Consider the following 21166-nt stretch of genomic DNA (forward strand, 5'->3'; position numbering starts at 1 on the left):
TAGTTAGAGCAAAGAAAGAACAGCAGATTAATTGATAGATTTCTAACAAAAGGCAAAGGAGTCAAAGGAGTTATTTTTAACATGCAAAATGTCTTCAGAAACCGGCAAGCAGATAGATAGTGAGACATTGCCATGTGCTTTCCTGCTGGCTGGTGTACTGGAAATCTGGAAGTGGACCTGAGGTAAAGCGGCCTGTGTTAAAGACTCCTAACACCAAGAAATGCGGAAGGAAGAAGGAACTCACCACAGTGATAGGAGGAGATGTGGTTAGAGGTCAGGGATTTAAAGAAAAACAGCAAAGCAATTGACATAATTTCTGAGCTTATTTCCTGCTTTTTTGTGGCAACGGGCTCAGAGAACAATTTGCCAACATACTTGACAACAATTACGGTTTGAGTTTTGCTGATTCGGAGTGGAGCCTTCCAGTTTGAAGAGCGAGAATACACAGATGGCTGTGTTCTTGAAGAATTCAGAAACCATGTACAAAGTACATGCAAATATCAAGTTCAAGCTTCAGGATGTTTGCCAAAACAAGAGCACCAAAACAGATATAAGAATGATAGAATGCAGGGTGCCAAGAAACAAAAACTCACTCAAGGTACAATGTTACTGATTTCTTTACGTTTCTGATCTACAAGTTTTGACCTTTAGAGATCTGTTCTTGCATTAAAAAAAATTCTCCATTTAGACCCGTTCTTTCCTTTATTAGAGGACCATCTGGGTAAAAACAAAATTTTTTTTCTTTAAGAGCTAATGTATCTTTTCTAATTATCCACATTTTTTTTTTCTTTCAAAGGCTTGCTCATCATAACTATGGCACAAACTGCATCATTTGCCAAAATGTTATTGAATTGGTTAATTCCTCTTATTGATAATGCTTATGGTCAATGCTGCATGCTGACACCTTGTTATAGAAGATCTTCTCCACTTGCCCCCACGTACTCAATTTAGCACGTTCTATGTCATATTAATGAGGTTCCAGATGCCATAGGCAGAATAGGAGGGAGCCTGTTCTCTTAGTGTTTCCTGCGGTTTCTGCACTTCCTTCCCTGGCCTAGGACAGGGGAGGGAACCCAATAGCTGTTTGGTATCCTATAGTTAGCGATAAAATAGCAAGTACTCCACTAGAAAGCAAGAAAGTTCCTAGCGACTCTCTTCCTTACTCCTTTAAATCAAGGGCAACCCCCACCCGCCACGTGAATCTGCTGGCTGCTGCACCATGGGAAGAGAAATATGGTTCTGATTTTTATAAGCCTTCAGAATTAATCTTGCCCTGAACGATTCATTTTACTCACGTAAATCATAGTAGCATCACCGTGTGATGTTTTATTTACCGACATTGTGCGGGAAGAGCCATGGGTACAAAAGGAAGAAAACATTTAACTCTTTGATAGGACCATCTGTATCATTTCAATTCTGTTCGAGCGAAAGGGAGCAGACTGGCAACTCTTACACGTACTTCGTCACTCTCTTACAGTGCACAGCTTGGGAGTCAGCGAGGAACTGCAGAATAAACTAGAAGATGTCGTGATTGACAGGAATCTATTAATTCTTGGGAAAATCCTGGGTGAAGGTAAGCAGTTCATTTCTTTTAAAATGTGAGGTTAGCATAACAGACTCTTAGATACAGAGAACAAACTGAGGGTTGATGGAGGTGGGGGAGAGGGGAGAGTGGGTGATGAGTGCTGAGGAGGGCACTTACTGGGATGAGCACTGGGTGTTGGATGGAAGCCCGTGTGACAATAAATTATGTTAAAAAATAAATAAAATAAAATGTGAGGTTAGAAAGGAAGCAGTTTACAGTAATGTCTTAAATGTGTATTTATTGGGGCGCCTGGGTGGCTCAGTCAGTTGGGCATCCGACTTTGGCTCAGGTCATGATCTCGCGGTCTGTGAGTTCGAGCCCCGTGTCGGGCTCTGTGCTGACAGCTCAGAGCCTGGAGCCTGTTTCAGATTCTGTGTCTCCCTCTCTCTCTGACCTTCCCCCATTCATGCTCTGTCTCTCTGTCTCAAAAATGAATAAACGTTAAAAAAAATTTTTTTAATGTGTATTTATTATGTAAAATACCATTTTGTGACTTCCAGTTACAATACAAGTAGTTCTGTTTTATAATTTATTACAATGAAAAAGTAAATGGTGGTTTTTGCCACTCAGATTTCGCATATGGAAAGGGCCTCTACGGTGTCTTACACGTACCATAATCCCTTGAAAAATATTAATTCCCTTCCTTCATTTGAAAAGCAATTATTTGTTCGGTTTCCTATATGCTTTAAGTACCTCTGGTTCTAAGGTTTACTGTTTGGGGCACCTTCCTAATTAGTTCCATAAGAACAAAAGTGAAAACGCGTATAGGTTTTGTCAAATTGATGTTAGGATGAATGATAATGGTATGAAGAATTTCTACTTTATACATTTCAGTAACATTTCCCGTGTTGTTCTGTAAGTTTCTTGGATCAGTTCTAATGCTTAATAAAATGATGAGCTGAGCCGAGCCTGAGCCAACCAAGCTTGTGACAAATAGGAGGCTAGTGCATGTCCTGCGTCCCTGGTGTGTGAGCGTGGGTGGCCCCGGCAGGCTCTGCCCGGCTGCCGCGTGTGGGTCACTCTCAGGCCACCTAAAAACAGCAGCCCAGGAACTGTAGCATTTTTTATGGTCAGGGGAGATTTTGCAAACTCTATGGAGATGTTGTTCTTCTTTACAGGAGAGTTTGGGTCTGTGATGGAAGGAAATCTTAAGCAGCAAGATGGGACCTCTCAGAAAGTGGCAGTGAAGACCATGAAATGTGAGTTATCATGCATTAAACCCATCCCCCTGGGGCTGGGTAGTTGCTTCAGTAATCTGGTGCTCTGTACGGCCAGTGATGGAGTTCATGTGTCGTGATCTCGGTCACTGATGGGTCAGAAGACCACCCAGAACACTGTGTGGTTACAGACAGAAAGTGAATGTAATGAGGTCCTTATAAGTGCATTATACATTCCTTACCCTCAAGGTAGTTACATTTGTAATTTTTACCATACCTCCCTCTCTGTCTCTTTCTCTCTGTCTCAAACGGTCTCTCCCTCTCCCCTCTCTCTCACCTAGTAGAGTGAATGTCTCCAAAGTAAAATATGAATTCCCGAGACAGAGCTGATCTGGCGGCAGCCTCTGACCCCAGGAGTTGGTCTGGCTGATCTGGCCAGCTTGGTGGGGTCACTTCCTCACTTGAGGATGCTTGCATATTCCTCAGGAAGTTGCGGGCTGCCTGGAAGGTACATTTCCCAGAGAGAGGAGACATATTCGTTGGTCAAAGGCATATGAAGAGCAGTGAGCCGTGATCACAGGCTGGAACTTCTAAGCAAGCTGAGAAGAGAGTTTGCAGCTGGGTCAGAAAGGGCCTCATAAGTCATCACAAGGAATCTGCTTTTATCCCACAAGTTGCAGAGCCACTAGTAAGAGTCTTAAGCAAATGAGGAACAAAAGCAGATTTCATTCTAGAAAGTTCACTCTGGTGGCAGTGTGGAGGAGAATGAATTACAACGTTGACAAAAGTAAAGACAAATGCTGACTAGGGCACTCCTGAATCTGTGCAAATGACTGTCTAGATAAGGAAACTAGGCTCAGAGACATGGCGACTTGTTGAAGTCAGATAGCTTAAAAAGGGGAAGATTGTGCTGGATCTTTTCTATCACCAAGCACTGACCAGGCTGCAGTGGCAGAGCATGATAGCATGTGCCCTCCTGCCCTTCTCCAGGAAGTGCATTTCCAGGGCCTGGGGGACACAGGATTGTGGTTTAAGTTTTATTCTTCACGTGTCAGCTGGGCACCCATAAAATAGACCGTGATTGTCTGGCATTTTATCTACAGTTGTTTTCATGATTCATATGGAGAGAGATGATTTGATGCTTCGTTTGTCAATGTTTTCAACATTGCTTTCTCATTTACCCTTGTATATATTCAATATTGTTTTTTTTTTTTCAACGTTTTTTTTTTTTTTTATTTATTTTTGGGACAGAGAGAGACAGAGCATGAACGGGGGAGGGGCAGAGAGAGAGGGAGACACAGAATCGGAAACAGGCTCCAGGCTCCGAGCCATCAGCCCAGAGCCTGACGCGGGGCTCGAACTCACAGACCGCGAGATCGTGACCTGGCTGAAGTCGGATGCTTAACCGACTGCGCCACCCAGGCGCCCCTCAATATTGTTTTTGATCAAGGAGTAAAATTGGTTTCTTCCTAAAATTTAAATTCACTTTTACTGGGAATTAAAACATAAGTTAGCTTATAAGCATGTATTGAGACTTTTTAACCAGAACCGGAGACTGAAGTTTTAAGTCAGTGATGAAAAGGAACCCTAATAACCTACAAGTCACATGGGCTGTTGTTTTCTGCTCTCTGAAGCTTTTTATGTCTCTAATAATGACCAATACTTATGTAATACTGTGTGCCAAAGGACACTGCAGTCACTCTTGAATTTCATAAGGAAGACAGGAAGAGGAAATCAGTGCAACTCGGAAGCAGGTTCAAGGATTATCCCCTGGGGGTGCCTGCATGGGTCAGTGGCATCCGACTCTGGGTTTCGGGTCAGGTCACGATCTCATGGTTCATGGGTTCCAGCCCTGTGTCGGGCTCAGTGCTGACAGCATGGAGCCTGCTTGAGATTCTCTCTTTTCTCTCTCTCTCTGCACCTCCCTTACTGGTTCGCTCTCTTGTTCTCAAAATAAATAAATAAACATTAAAAAAAAAAAAAAAAAAAGTATCATCCCCTGGAAACCAAGACAGCCTGAAGTTAGAGTATTCAGTGGAGCTAAACCCAGTACATAGTCAAATCTGGGTGCCAGCCACATTCAGGACCATTCCTGCCTCTTGCATTATTTTATTTGAACCTCACAAGGGTCCCTGTGAAGGCTCCTTTCCATTGTCCGCATTTACTATGTGGAAGGTTTAGGGGACCTTGTAAAAGGAGCTAGGCCTGGGCTCTCTTCTCTCTGGCCTTGGCTATGCTCTTCTTTGACTTAATTAGAATAAATTGCGGGGCAGCCGGGTGGCTCAGTCAGTTAATAATCCAATTTTGGTTCAGGTTATGCTCTCACGATTCCTGAGTTTGAGCCCTGCTTCAGGCTCTGTGCTGACAGCTCAGAGCCTGGAACCTGCACTGATTCTGTGTCTCTCTCTGTCTCTCTCTGACACTCCCCTGCTCGCACTCTGTCTCTCTCTCTCTCAAAAATAAATAAACATTAAAAAGAGAGAATAACTTGCATATGAATTACATCTGTGCTAATTTTCAAAAATCGAAAGGCTAGTCTCTGGCCTCTGCATCCCAGGCTCATCTGTCTTTGCCTCTGATCTTGCCCCCTTGGGGGAGGAGTTTGAAGGCAGACCCTACCCTTTCAAAGTTCTACCCGCCTCGTTGTCTGAGCAAAGGTATTAAGTGAGAGCAAAGGTGGCAGACATTTTGCAGATCTATATATTTTTTTTCTTAAATTTGCTTTAATAGGAAAATTAATGTATACAAAGCCCAGAGAATGTACAGACACTATGCTAGATGGCTCTCATCTGGGATTTCAGTCAAAACTTATACCCTATTAAAGCAAATTCCCTAAGGCATGCCCGGCTTTGATTTTAATTGTTTTTAATTGTGGCAAAATACAACATAAAATGGTTTTTTTTTAATGTTTATTTATTTTTGAGAGAGAGTGGGGCGCCTGGGTGGCTCAGTCGGTTGAGCGTCCGACTTCGGCTCAGGTCATGATCTCGTGGTCTGTGAGTTCGAGCCCCGCGTCGGGCTCTGGGCTGATGGCTCAGAGCCTGGAGCCTGCTTCCGATTCTGTGTCTCCCTCTCTCTCTGCCCCTCCCCCGTTCATGCTCTGTCTCTCTCTGTCTCAAAAATAAATAAATGTTAAAAAAAAAAATTTTATTTTTGAGAGAGAGAGAGAGTGCACAAGTAGACGAGTGGGGGAGGGGCAGAGAGAGGGAGACAGAAGATCCAAAGCAAGCTCTGCGCTGACAGCTCAGAGCCCGATGTGGGGCTCGACTCATGAAGTTCTAGATCATGACCTGAGCCGAAGCTGGATGCTGAACCAACTGAGCCACCCAGGCGCCCCCCATCCTAACCATTTTTAAGAGTACAGCTCATGGCATTAAGTACATTCACATTGTTGTGCAACCATCCCCACGATCCATCTCCAGAACTGTTTTCATCTTGCAAAACAGAAACTCCCTACACATTAAACAACTTCCCATCTCCCCCGCCCCTCCTTGCCCCTGGCTACCACCATCCTTTCTGTCTCTAAGTTTGACTACCCTGAGTCCCTCATGAGAGTGGGATCACACTGTCCTTATCCTCCTGTGACTGGTTTGTTTCACTTAGCATAATATAGAATTCTAGATGTCTCTCACAAGTTGGTTTAATCCCAAAATGGTACCATGTGAAAGTTAGGAAAGTATATCCAGTTCACAAGGCATGATTGAGCAACCAGTCTTGCAAGAGAGAGACAGAGATGTGAGTTCTTTCTCTTTTTTTCAGTTAAAAATCATTGCAACAGATGATGCATTTGACTTTCATTTTTTAAACTAGTATACTTTAATTTTTAGAGCAGTTGTAGGTTTATAGAAAAATTGGGCAGAAAATACAGAGAATTCCCATATGACTCCCTCTCCCTTCCCAGTCTCCCGTATCCGTTACATCTTGCATCAGTGCATTTTTTTTTTTTTTTACAACTGATGTACCCATATAAGATGTTATTACCTGAAGCCCAGGGGTTACATTAGCATTCACCTGCTCTTGAACATTCCGTGGGTTCTGACAAATACAGTGTCATATGTGCACCATCACAGTATCATACGGAAGTCCCCCTGCCCTAAAATTTCCTGCGTGCAACCCCTTCATCCCTCCCCACCCACCCGTCCCTGATAACCACTCATCTGTTTATGATTGCTGTGGTTTTGCCTTTTCCTGATTTTACTTTTAGAGGACAAAATTGCTATCACCTCCTTCCCCTTCACTGAGTAAATCATCAGTGCCTCACGTTTTTCTGTCTTCTCTTTTAGTGGACAACTTTTCTCAGCGAGAGATTGAGGAGTTTCTCAGCGAGGCAGCGTGCATGAAAGACTTCAACCACCCAAACGTCATCCGGCTCCTAGGTACCTCCGAGAAATGCGGGATTGGGGGGCCGTGGGGCTTGGCTAATCCACTCCACACCACAGGAGAAATCTCTGGGGTAGATAAGTTTATCATCTTGTATAACTCCACAGTGTTATGCCCGAAGTTCTGAAACCTCCCACAAAAGACCACCGGAGTCGTAAGTCAAAGCCAAGCGGCAAGGGTCGTTTATTGCAGGTTTGAACCTGGACCTCTGCGCACTCGTTGCCAGTGACGCTGAGAGGCAAGGCCGACCGATCAGGACCAACACTCTTGATAAGAGTGTGGCTGACCGATCGGGACCAACACTCTTGAAAAGAGTGTGGCTGACCGATCGGGACCAACACTCTTGAAAAGAGTGTGGCTGACCGATCGGGACCAACACTCTTGAAAAGAGTGTGGCCCTGAACAGCCGGGGTACAGAGTTTTTAAAGCCGATCACATCGTTTTATCATTATCTGGGAACAGAACAGAGAAACAGTTGCCAGATGAGTCAGAAACAGTTATCGAATGAGGTGATTATTTTAGACTTTCTGTTGCTAAGTTTCAACCAGTGGATCTCCTTGACCTTGTCTCTGATGCTCTTTTTGAGGTTTTGTGTCCTTCATTGGTAAAGCCTGATTCACAAGAGTATGAAGTATGATTTACAAGAGTAAAAGCAAGGTTGTTATCTTTTGACCTTCAGTGTCAGAACAAAGTTGTTATCTTTCAAGCTAAGCGTTAGCTTTACAGTACAATTTAACCCTTACACACAGTAATTTATAACATCGTGTTTTTCGCTCCAAAGACATCTTACAGTTATACTTTCTGAGGCTGATGGTAAAAATGGGCCTGCATTTCCTAGACACCCCAAGGGCTCGGGAACATTTAGTGTCCACAGAGTTCTAGTTGACTGTGGATTAAAATGAGGCCCCCCAGTTACTCAAAGGCAAGACCAAAGCTTATGTTAAATTACAATGTTAGTGACTTAAGGTTATCCGTGAATCAAATACCAGTGGGGTAGGGGCGCCTGGGTGGCTCAGTCGGTTAGGCATCCGGCTTCGGCTCAGGTCATGATCTCACAGTCCATGAGTTCAAGCCCCGCGTCGGGCTCTGTGCTGACAGCTCAGAGCCTGGAGCCTGTTTCAGATTCTGTGTCTCCCTCTCTCTCTGCCCCTCCCCCATTCATGCTCTGTCTCTCTCTGTCTCAAAAATAAATAAACGTTAAAAAAAAAATTAAAAAAAAAAAAACAAATACCAGTGGGGTAAAGCAGTCAAAGTGGACACATTCCATAGATCATCTTTGAGAAACAATTTGTTAACATTTTCAAGTACCGATTTCCTAGAATCCGTGCTGACCGTTTTATGGGTCATGATTTAATAGAATTTGGTTTTGTGGCCCTGTAGCTATCATATCAAGTGGTTGCTGTGTAAGTGCCACTATTCCAAGACAGAAGAACAACCTAGAAACAATTGTATATTCTGACTTTTTTTTCTGTCCCGTGATTTGATAAGTGCTCAATAGTTGGGGGAACTTTCAAAGTTTTATTATGATCAAAGCTACAGAGAGATGTGAAAAATAATGCTTGGATACAACATCATTTTGAAAAAACTACTGTTACTCCTTTGCAGCTAGTGATTTTCACAGGCTCTGAGAACAGTCGCCACTTTACAATTGCACTGTGATGTACAGGAGCTTTGCAAGCCTGACTTCAGGTGACAGGCCCTAGTTCTAGCTTTTCATGATAAGTGGTGTTTCCTGTGTTAACCATGAAGATTTAGAGACATGATTGGCCGTCAAAATTCTTTTATTTTTTTTTTATTTATTTTTGAGAGAGAGAGACAGAGTGTGAGCAGGAGAGGGGCAGAGAGATTTGGAAACACAGAATCTGAAACAGGCTCCAGGCTCTGAGCTGTCAGCACAGAGCCCGACGCAGGGTTATAACTTGTGAACTGAGAGATCATGACCTGAGCCAAAGTTGGCCACTAAACTGAGCCACCCAGGCGCCCCTCGAAATTCTTTTAATAGTTTTAAGCATTTGATTGCACCGGGCTTTTTCACCTGATAAGGTTTTTAACTATTACATGAAACTAGTTTGCCCTTGAATTCTACTGCAGTTACAACCCCTCACTTAGGCTCAGTATAACAAAAATTCAGTGGTTTTCTAGATGGCTACACTTGTTACAGATTAATTTTTTGAGAGCTCTCATGCAGGGTGGCACTAATCTAGGGCACCTGGGTGGCTCAGTTGGTTGAGCGTCTGACTTGTGACTTCGGCTCAGGTCATGATCTCATGGTTTTTGAGTTCGAGCCCTGCATCAGGCTCTGTGCTGACTGAGTCTGGAGCCTGCTTTGGATTGTGTCTCCCTCTCCCTCTGCCCCTTCTCTCTCTTTCTCTCTCTTTCTCCCAAAAAGTAAATAAACATTTTTTTTAAATTAAAAAATAAAAAAAGATTGGCATTAATCTGAAAGGAAAAAAATACCGAGAAGTGGGCCTAGGGTGTATTCCATATTCTACTATGTAGCGAGTGTGTGAGTTATGGGTGTTTTTTTTTTTTTCTTCTTTAATCGTTACCTTGAGAGCACATGGTTTCAATTTGGCCAGTGCTCCTGCAATGCTTTTCTGGTTACTGGTAACAAGGGCTCTTTGTAATAACCTTCTCTGGTTTTAATTTCAGGTGTATGTATAGAAATGAGCTCTCAAGGCATCCCAAAGCCCATGGTAATTTTACCCTTCATGAAGTACGGGGATCTGCATACTTACTTACTCTATTCACGACTGGAGACCAGACCCAAGGTAATTTACCCAGTCGTGTTGCCTCTCACAGTCCTCCAGGCTTCTGTGACAGGGCCTGGGGAACCTCAGCATGTAACCTCGAAAATAAAGGAGGGAGGGGGAATACATGGCCTTTGTTCAGCGCTCACTGTGCACCCTGGATGCTGAAGTGTGGGATCTGTCCTCACAGCAGACCTGCTCAGAAGTCTTATTATTCCCATTTTATGGGAGGAAGAAGTCTGGCTTGGCACACAGTCTCCTGGCCCAAGCCTCATCACAATGGAGCCAAGTGGGTCCCCCATGCTGACCGAGTGGCCTCTTTCTCTTAAAGTCTCCTCTTTCTGACTTGTTCACTCCGAAATCACTGGAGGCAGGATCTGTTTCATTCCCAGAGGCAAGCTGCACTGAGCTGTTTTTCTGGACACTGAGCATGAATGTCCTCCATCCACCTTTCCATTTATCAAGGGCCCCTCCATCCTCAGGATTTGGAAAGCGTGTTGTGAATTGGTGGGCCAGCATACTTTCCTTCAATAGTGCCTGTAAGAAGGGCAGTGACCCCACAGGGCAAACCCTGCCCTGAATCCCACAGCACAGGGAAACCAGACAGAAACAGGAGCTTAGATGGAAGCACCATACCCACCGGCATGCAGCCACCGGTCCTACCCAGGTGATTGACCAAGAATGCTGAGTATGGGGCGTCATGGGGAAAGCCCTGGGGGCACCTGGGTGGCTCAGTTGGTTAAGCATCTCACTCTTGATTTTGGCTCAAGTCATGATCTCTCGGTTCAGGGGTTCGAGCCTGCATCAGGCTCTACACTGCACACTCTCTCTCTCTCTCTGCCCCTCCCTTGCTCTCTTTCTCTCTCTCTCCCTGCAAATAAACATTTTTTTTTTTTTAATGGGCAAGTCCTTATCCCAAGAGACAGGCAAATCTGCAGTCATTACCATTTGTTAAATTTGGCAAGGCACTTGAAAAACAAAAACAAAAACTTGAGACCCAATTTAGGGTAAACATATTCTGGAACCTTCTTTCCTATGTCCTGCTGACACTGTGTGTTATGGATATAACACTGTTTGTTATGGATATGGAAGGTTATTTTTTCTTTTATTTTTCTTTTTCTTGTTTTGTTCCTCCCAGGAAGATGTAAGTGGCCGAAGCAGGAGAGTGAGCCCCTTTCTTTTTTCACTTCCCCTTGGTCTCATGCTCAGATTTTTGTTCTCTTCCTCATGACTTCTTTTAAGTCTTCCACCCACCCAGATACTAACCAGAGTTAGGAAATTGTAGCCACATCTCAGGGCTATTATAAAATCACTGAGGTTCCTCCAAAGAAGTGAAGGGCCCAATCGAAAGTAAGGGACTCGGCATGGCTGAGCGTTTTCCTTCCCTTTTCCACCCAAAAGAAAGACAATATTATAAGAAGCCTAGAAAAGAAGGGAAAAAATACCTACAATTCCCAACATCTTAGCACGTTTCATTGGCAGCTTCAGACATTCCCATCACAACTGCTTATTCTGTGCCTACGTGTTTCACAGGCCGGTGCTCACTATCTGTGCACCTATCCACACGCCATCAAAGGTGCTAACATTTCTCAAGCATAAGTAGAGGCCAGCCTATATTTTGCATATATTAATGCAGCAATAGCGTAACAACCATAGGGAGTAGTTACTAACAGAATCTCCGGTGAGGAAACGGAGGCACAGATCAGACAATGGTGGAGGCTGGACTGGCCCCCAGGCTGCAGACCCCCTGTCTTCAGCTCTTCTCTGATAGCGCCATCTCCTGTGCACCCTTCCCAGCAGGGCAGCAGCCTCCAGACTGTTGCCTGTGAATGGCTGCACAGCATCCTCTTGAATGGATCTTGTTCCACATTGATGGGCAATTTCACTCATATTTAATTTTCTGGTATAGGGGATGGTTTTTCTAATAATTTTTGGAGGGATGGGATTATCATGTTGCATAAGAGTGAATTCTATAGTTTAAAATTAAAAAAAGGGGGGGTGCCTGGGTGGCTCGGTCGGTTGGGCATCCAATTCTTGATTTTGGCTCAGATCATGATCTCAGGGTCATGAGATTAAGCCCCATGGCAGTCTCCGCACTAGGCATGTAACCTGCTTAAAATTCTCTCTCTCCCACAGTGTGGAGGTTCCTCAAAAAATTAAAAATAGAACTATCCTATGACCCAGAAATTGCACTACTAGATATTTATCTAAAAGATACAGAAATGCTGATTTGAAGGGGCACGTGTACCCCAGTGTTTATAGCAGCACTATCAATAATAGCCAAAGTACGGAAAGAGCCCAAATATCCATCGACTGATGAATGGATAAAGAAGATGTGGTATATATATACAATGGAATATTACTCGAGGATCAAAAAGAATGAAATCTTGCCATTTGCAACAATGTGGATGGAACTAGAGTGTATTATGCTCAGTGAAATAAGTCAGTGAGAAAGATAAATATCATATGATTTCATTCATTTGTGGAATTTAAGAAATAAAACAGATGAACATAGGGGAGGGGAAGGAAAAATAAGATAAAAAGAGAGAGGGAGGCAAACCATAAGAGACTCTTAAATACAGAGAACAAACTGAGGGTTGCTGGAGAGGTGGTGAGTGGGGGGATAGACCAAATGGGTGATGGGCATTAAGGAGGGCACTTGTTAGGATGAGCACTGGGTGTTATATGTAAGTGAAGCATCACTAAGTTCCACTCCTAAAATCATTATTACACCATATGTTAACTAACTTGGATTTAAATAAAATTAAAAATAAGATTCTCCCTTTCTCTCTGCCCCTCTGTTCACTCTCGTATACCTAAGTGCTCTCTCTCTCGCTCCCTCTCTCTTGCCCGTGCGCGCTCTTCCCCCCGCCCTCCCCAAAAAAGTAAAAATACACTGGGCTGTTTGATGGCCAAATATCATCTGTCTTTACTTGTGAAGTTTAACTCGCTTCCCCTTTTGGGTCCCTTTGCAAATGTAACCTCTTACTGGATTTTTTTCCTTGAATTGTTGTAGAACAGATAGAGACCATTTATAATCTTTATAATTTTTTTTTAATTATCATACAGTATTATAGACTCTTTTTCCATTTTGGTGTGCAGTTCTATCAATTTTAACACATGAATAGATCCATCTTCACAGTCAGGATACAGAACAGCTTCATCACCCAAAAACACCTCCTCCTGCTACCCCTTTTGTAGTGATGCTGTGCCCCCATGGCTAATTCCAGGTAGCCATTCATCTGTTCTCCATTACTATAGTTTTGTCTTTTTTTTTTTTTTAATTTTTTTTTTTAACGTTTTATTTATTTTTGAGACAGAGACAGAGCATGAACGGGGGAGGGACAGAGACAGAGGGAGACACAGAATCGGAAGCAGGCTCCGGGCTCTGAGCCATCAGCCCGGAGCCCGACGCGGGGCTCGAACTCACGGACCGCCACGGACCGCGAGATCGTGACCTGAGCCGAAGTCGGACGCTTAACCGACTGAGCCACCCAGGCGCCCCTAGTTTTGTCTTTTTGAAAATGTTCTATGAATGGAATCATACAGTTTGGAACCCAGTTAGAAAATGAACAAGGGGCACCTGGGTGGCTCAGTCGGTTAATCGTCCGGCTCCTGATTTCAGCTCAGGTCATGATCTCACTGTGAGAGCGAGCCCTGAGTTGGGCTCTGCACTGAGGGCGAGGAGCCTGCTTGGGATTCTCTCTCCCTCTCTCTCTGCCCCTCCCCCACTCATGCTTGCTCACATGCTCACTCTCATTCTCTCAAAATAAATAAATAAATATTTACAAAATAAAATAAAATAGGGGTGCCTGCATGGCTCAGTCGGTTAAGGATTTGACTCTTGATTTTGGCTCAGGTCATGATCTCAGGGTTTGTGTAATCGAGCCCCATGTGGGGATTCTTTCTCTCCCTCTCTCTCTGCCCCTCTACCACTTGCGTGTGCACACTCTCTCTGTTTCAACAATGAACTAAATAATTAATTCATCAAGCAAAAGACTTTGACACTCACCAAAGAGGATATAAAGATGGCAGATAAACCCAAGAAAAGATGCTCAGCATCATTAATCATTTAGAGACCTGTAAATAAAAGCCATGATAAGGTGTCACTACCCACCTATCAGAGCAGCTTACAACCAAATCAAACCCAGCCAAAAAACTACTAATACCACGTGCTAACAAGAACGCAGAACAACTGAATCTTTCATACACTGCTGATGGGAATGCACAATTCCAGAGTACAGCCGCTCTGGAAAAGAATTTAGAAGTTTCTTATAAAACATGTGTTTTTTTTTTTTAATTTTTTTTTTTCAACGTTTATTTTTTATTTTTGGGACAGAGAGAGACAGAGCATGAACGGGGGAGGGGCAGAGAGAGAGGGAGACACAGAATCGGAAACAGGCTCCAGGCTCCGAGCCATCAGCCCAGAGCCCGACGCGGGGCTCGAACTCACGGACCGTGAGATCGTGACCTGGCTGAAGTCGGACGCTTAACCGACTGCGCCGCCCAGGCGCCCCTAAAACATGGTGTTTTATAGCAACTTCATCCATACTTGCCAAAAACTGGACACAGCCCATGTGTCCCTCAGCAGCTGACTGTGCAAGCAAAGTAGGTACATCCATACAATAGAAGATACACGTCAATAAAACAAGGAACGCAGCATTGATACGGGCAACGACCTAAATAGATCTCAAAGGCGTAATGCTGAGTAAGGAAGCCCAGAGGTGGGACAGCTGCAGAGTTGGTCAGCTGTACCTTGAAGGACAGCATCAAGTGTCCACGGTTGTTTCACCTTTCTGCTTTTTCAGCTACTGCTGTCCCTCCACGTGTTATGACGGTGACATGGCTCCAGTCATGACATCCTTACCCATCAGCCTCTGGAGACAAAAAGAGAAGTCTGTCTTCTCTCTTTCCTCTTCCCCCTTGTCTTTCTTTCCCTGGAAGAGTGATTGTTTTTTTCTTTTGGTAACAACTTTACTGAGATATAATTCAAACACCGTACAGTTCTGCCATTTAAAGCGTACAACTCAATGGTGTTCAGTACGTTCACAGGGTTTTGCAGCCATCACCACAATAAACTGTAGAGTGCTTTCATCACCTAACAAAAAGTCCCATACCCTTTAGCAATCACTTCCCAATCTCACCTCCCTGCCTTGTTTCCAGCTCTAAGCAAGCTGCTGTCTCTCTCTAGTTACCTATTTCCATTTCAATGGAACCATAATTTGTGGTCTTTTGTATCTTTCACTGAGCCTGATGTTTTCAAGGTTCATCCACGTGGTAGCTTGTATCAGTACTTCATTACTTTGTAAGGGCAAATAATTCTCCATTGTATAGATATATGATGTCGTTTATCTCTTGATCTATTGATGGACATTTGGGTTGTTTCCACTTTTTGACTTGTAGGAATAATTCTAAGAATTTTATACTTGAGCGCTTACATTTAGGTCATTGATCCATTTTGAGTTAATTTTGTATATGATTTCAGGCTGGGGTCCAATTTCACTCTCTAGCATATCCCACTCACTGGTCCCAGCACCACCTGTTGAAAAGACCACTCTTTCCCCCACTGAATGATCTCGGCACTCTGTTGAAAGTCATTTGACCATATATTCATGTGTTTATTTCTAGACTCTCGATTCTGTTTCGTTGCTCTGTGTATCTGTCCTTATGCTGGTGTCTCATTATCATGATTATAGTCGCTTTATAGTAAATTTTGAAATCAGTAAATATGAAGTCTTCCAACTTTGGTTTTCTTATTCAAGCTTGTTCTGCATATTCTGAGCTCTTGAAGTTTCATATGAATTTTAGGATCAGCTTGTCAATTTCTACACAAGCCAGCTGGGATTCTGATAGGGTTTATGTTGAATCTACAGATCAATTTGGGGAGTATTGCTATCATAACAATATTAAGTCTTCTGATCCATGAACACAGGATATCTTTCCATTTATTTAGATCTACTTCGATTTCTTTCAATGTCTCGTAATTGTCAGAGTATGAGTTTTGCACTTCCTCTGTTAAATTTATTGCTGAGTAATTTTAATTCTTCTTAGTTGAAAATGATTTCTTTTTTTAATTACCCTTTTTTTATTTTCTTTTTAATTTTTTGTAACGTTTATTTATTTTTGAGAGAGACAGAACACAAGCAGGGTAGGGACAGAGAGAGAGGGAGACCTAGAATCCAAAGCCAGTTCCAGGCTCTCAGCTTCAGCTCAGAGCCTGATGTGGGGCTCAAACCCATGAACTGTGAGATCAAGACCTGAGCCGAAGTAGGATGCTTAACTGTCTGAGGCACCCAGATGCCCTTAATTACTCTTTAAAAAAAATGTTTATTTATGCATTTTGAGAGAGAGAGAGAGAAAGAGCAGGGGAGGGGCAGAGAGAAAGGGAGAATCCCAAATAGGCTCTGCACTGTCAGTGTAGAGCCTGATGCAGGGCTTGAACTCACAGACCATGAGATCATGACCTGAGCCAAAATCAAGAGTCAGAGGCTTAACCAACAGAGCCACCCAGGTACCCCAGTGAAATGGTTTTCTTAATTTTATTTTCGGATTGACCATTGGCAGTGTATAGAAATACAGTTAATTTTTGTATCTTAATTGTATATCCTGTAACCTTGTTAAACTTATTTCTTAGTTCTACCACACAGTTATCTTTTAAATGACTTTTGGTCATAAGCTACAAGAAGAACATAAATGTTCTAGGAAAAAATAACACAAATGAATAGTACCTAATATTCATTACAGCTTCACAGTGTCAGCAGGATTTTATGTCTCGTAGCATCCAAATCCTTTCCTGGAAACTATCATCCAGAAAATCACATGCCTCAAATGTATAGAATAGAGGCAAAAGACTTTCATGCCTGATTTGTTTACACTTTTTTTTTAATTTTTAATTTTTTTTTTTTTTTTTTTTTTTTGAGAGAGAGAGGCAGAGTGCAAGCCAGGGAGAGACAGAGAGAGAGACAGACACAGAATCTGAAGCAGGCTCCAGGCTCTGAGCTGTCAGCACAGAGCCTGACACGGGGCTCAAACTCACAGACTGAGATTATGACCTGAGCCAAAGTCAGACGCTTAACTGACTGAGCCACCCAGCCACCCCTGTTTACACTTTTTTTGTTTACATTTTTTTTAACAACTCCAGTATGTAAGAGTAAAGAATGATTAAAGCATATTATTATATATACAGAATGTGATTAACACGTATCTTTGCTGGGAAATATAAACCACGGAATCATTAAAAATTCAGTGTCTTCATGAATACCACTTTGGAAGACTCATGTTCCATAGAGAATAAACCATGACAAGTCCAAAGCTTTGGGGAGGCTATGTCATGGATGGACCCATTCATGACTGCCAGGAACTTGTGGTTTTCTTCGGGGCCCTGACTATGCTAAGACATTTATTTATAGCATAGAAGTCTTCATCAGTCATCACCCTCATCGTGAATTCCATCGTGGCAGGGTTTCTAACATAGCCATGCAGTCTGATTTTTACAGGATAGACTGTTGAAACTTACAGGAGGGCTCTAGAGAAACAAAAATGAAAAGCCCCAAATACTTTCTTGTGGTCCTTTGGTGCTATGATAAGAGGCAAAGACTATCCTAATTTCTGTCTAGAAGAAAAGTATCTTTCCAGACATTTCAAGGTAAGATGATAGCATATGGGTGCATAATTGGAAACAGCTCCTTGTAGGTGGGCTTTTTGTCCCTCCCCCACTGAAAGCAGACCACGCCTCTTTTCCCCTCTTTTCCTGGCACAGGTGCTCTGCCCCACTGCCATTCCAAAGGACACAAAGAATCCTATTTTATCTCATAACTTGCAAAAAGAATGTTATTCACTGTCAATATTTGTATTTTATTTATTTATTATTTTATTATTTATTATTTGTTTTATTTTATTTTAGACAGGGGTGTGGAGTGTGAGCAGGGAAGAGGGGCAGAGGAAGAGAGAGATAGAGAAAATCTCTAGCAGGCTCCATGGTCAGCATGGAGCCCGACTTGGGACTTGATCTCATGACCATGAGATCATGACCTGAGCCGAAATCAAGAGTCGGGCACTTAACCAACTGAGCCACCCGGGTGTCCCTCACCGCCAATATTTTTAAAGACAGAAAGAATGTGAAATTTGCCAAGAGGTTTTATAGTTTGTTGTTGTTGTTGTTGTTGTTCCTTTTTTAAAAACCATTTTCTAAAATATTTTTAATGTTTATTTATCTTTGAGAGAGAGATAGCGTGAGTTGGGGAGGGGCAGAGAGAGAGGGGTACAGAAGATCCAAAGCCAGAGCAGGCCATGCTGACAGCAGAGAGCCCCATGCAGGGTTCAAACTCATGAACGGTGAGATCATGACCTAAGCCAAAATTGGACACTTAGCGGTGAGATTATAACCTGAGCCAAAGTTGGATGCTTAACTGACTGAGCCATCTAGGCGCCCCTTAAAACCTTATTTGTGAAAAAAATGATGTGGGAATTAAAGGTGTGTTTCCTTGCTTCAGGGCCCAACTTTTAAGAAATATAAACACTGGGGTGCCTGGGTGGCTCAGTCAGTTGGGCGTCCGACTTCGGCTCAGGTCACGATCTCGCGGTCCGTGAGTTCGAGCCCCGTGTCGGGCTCTGTGCTGACAGCTCAGAGCCTGGAGCCTGTTTCCGATTCTGTGTCTCCCTCTCTCTCTGACCTTCCCCCATTCATGCTCTGTCTCTCTCTGTCTCAAAAATGAATAAATGTTAAAAAATAAAAATTAAAAAAAAAAGAAATATAAACACTATTTTCCCACTTCCGGTGGAAATAACGCTCCAAGTTTTCCTTTTATAAAAAAGACTTTGTCTTCTTGTTTCTTCCCTCTTCCCCCCCCCCCCCCCCCCAGCACATTCCGCTGCAGACACTACTGAAGTTCATGGTGGACATTGCCCAGGGGATGGAGTATCTGAGCAACAGGAATTTTCTTCATCGAGATTTAGCTGCTCGAAATTGCATGTAAGAGCCCTGGTCCGACTTGGAAGGGGTTAGACCTCATCATGTTAGACATTTGGGGGGACAGGGTAGGAATAGGGGGTGGCCTGTTGCTATGAAAATATGGAGGAAGGGCAGATTTGGGAGGGGAGCATGTGGCTGGCTCTAGAGATGGGATTTCTATGGTTCTGCTGTAAAACTGGGTCTTTTCACAATTTCTGCTTCCAAGAGTCTGGTTGACTTCTAAGACTTTCATCTGTGACTCCTTTTTTATTTTCGCACTCTCAGCTTGGAGTGTGTGCTACTTCTGGTCTTTGTGATCCTTCCCCCTTGCCATCGGCTAGTTTTGGACCCAGAGTTATATGTAAGTCAGCTAATCCTGGAGACAGTAAGGAAATTGATAAAGGTTTTGCCCCTCAAGTTTCATGATGCCTCCTTGTGCATATGTACTGTGAACCCGCACCAAAGCTTTCCCTTTGCAGCAGATAAGGACTTCTATGAAAACTGTGAACTCGAGTTCCTCTATCTCTTCATCCTGCTTCAGCAGAGTCGTTATCTGCTGTAAATCTTCAAGAATAATAACTAGTTCTTGATTTTAAGTTTATTATTGCAAAATGAGAGAGTGTTCCTTAAATGTATTGCTGTTATTTGTTTTTCTGGGCTGCAGATGGGGCCCCCTCACTCCTTACCTAGCCTCCCACCGGCCCCCTACCACCTGCACCTCGTTTTTGAAAACCCAGAAGGGGCTTGTTTGTGTTTCTTGTTTAAGTAATTTTTTCTGCCATGGAGGGAAAATCATGAAAAGCTCTCTTTGCCCTTCCTATTTGCTTCATGTTTTTCCCATCAGGTAAGGTGATCAGCTGTCCTCTTTGCCTGAGACTGAGAGATTTCCCAGGACATCGGACTTGTCAGTTTTAAAAATCAGTGCCAGGCAGACAGGAACAAGGCAGTTACCCCACCTCCAGACCACTCATCTCTCCCCCTCTTTCTCCTTCCTCTTGTCTAGGATCTGCCTTAACAACTTGGGCTCTAAATGGAATTGCATCCCTTTCTACATGCAGTTAATTCCTCAAGTACCACCTGGCTACCTTAGCAGGAAGTCCAGGGTCCGCCTCTTAGAGCTTGTACTTCCCCAACTCCCTCAAAGTGGCAGGAGCAGTGCTGCCTCCAGCAGGATGGCCAGTGGGCACTGGATGAGTCCCCCTGGGGGCCCTGGGTTTGGGCTGCTGCTCTCTCTCTCCTGTGCACCATCTGTTCCCTGCACACGGCTCCACCCTCTGTGCACAGATCCCCACACGGACCGCGGGGGGTGCAAGGTCATAACTCTTCTGACGCCCCCGGCACTGGCTCTGCCATTGGTCCCAGAGCAGGACCCTCACAAGCTGATGGGGGTCTTTCAGTTACTTATCATAAATGTTTCAGCTGCATCTGGTTTAGGCTTTGCCTCGGAGGTCGCTGAAGGCACGAACTCGCTCTCTGTAGGTTACGAGATGATATGACCGTCTGTGTCGCAGACTTTGGCCTTTCTAAGAAGATTTACAGCGGCGATTACTACCGCCAAGGCCGCATCGCCAAGATGCCTGTGAAATGGATTGCCATAGAGAGTCTGGCAGACCGAGTCTATACAAGTAAAAGTGACGTGGTACGTACAGAGTTTTGACGTGGAGCCCCACGTGGCAAAGATGAAGGGTCACGGAAAGGAATGACTTACACCAGTTTGGCAAGACATTTTACTTCTGATTAACCGAGGATTGGGAGCATGGTCACACCTCCTATTTACTGCTAGATGCTCTTCCTTAACTGGAACACTAGATTCCGGTGAAGCAGCTTGACCTTCAGAAGATCTGTCTTTGCCCAGGCCTTTCATTTATTCCCATCTTTTTTTTTTTTTTTTTTTTTTTTTGTGCTACAATATAGTGACTTACTGACCACCACGAAGATATGTCATATTCACATTAAATTGAATGGGTTCATCCGATGGCTCTTTGGAAGCAAAAGGTGCTGTGTACAGGCACCTGGGTGGCTCAGTCGGTTAAGCGTCCGACAGTGACTTGGGTCAAGATCTCACGGTTCTGGAGTTCAGGCCCCGCGTCGGGTTCCGTGCTGACGCCTCGGAACCTGGAGCCTGCTTCAGACTCTGTGTCTTCCTCCCTCCCTCTCTCTGTCCCTCCCCTGCTCATGCTCTGTCTCAAAAATAAACATTAAAAATTTTCAAAATAAATAAATAAAAGGTGCTGTGTAATTATACCCTTCCCCAGAGACTGGGAAGAGAAGACACCTGACAACAGCAGTGGAGCAGAACATTACACAGAGAGAGAGAGAGAGAGAGAAAGAGAGAAGGCTCTAT

General features: G+C 43.6%; 1 protein-coding gene across 2 annotated transcripts in view; it reads left to right on the top strand.

The window, feature by feature from the left end:
• The window catches only part of MERTK (MER proto-oncogene, tyrosine kinase), a 127822-nt gene that overhangs the window by 86496 nt on the left and 20160 nt on the right, over positions 1-21166 (top strand). For both annotated transcript variants that reach the window (XM_078444730.2, XM_078444729.2), the window contains exons 12-17: positions 1478-1573; positions 2704-2784; positions 7026-7118; positions 9775-9893; positions 18734-18843; positions 20302-20461. In XM_078444730.2, coding sequence (XP_078300856.2) covers positions 1478-1573; positions 2704-2784; positions 7026-7118; positions 9775-9893; positions 18734-18843; positions 20302-20461 — 659 coding nt within the window. The remainder of the gene's footprint in view (positions 1-1477; positions 1574-2703; positions 2785-7025; positions 7119-9774; positions 9894-18733; positions 18844-20301; positions 20462-21166) is intronic.

Source organism: Panthera onca, chromosome A3 (genome assembly GCF_046562875.1).
Source record: "Panthera onca isolate mPanOnc1 chromosome A3, mPanOnc1 haplotype 2, whole genome shotgun sequence".
Classification (NCBI taxonomy): domain Eukaryota; kingdom Metazoa; phylum Chordata; class Mammalia; order Carnivora; family Felidae; genus Panthera; species Panthera onca.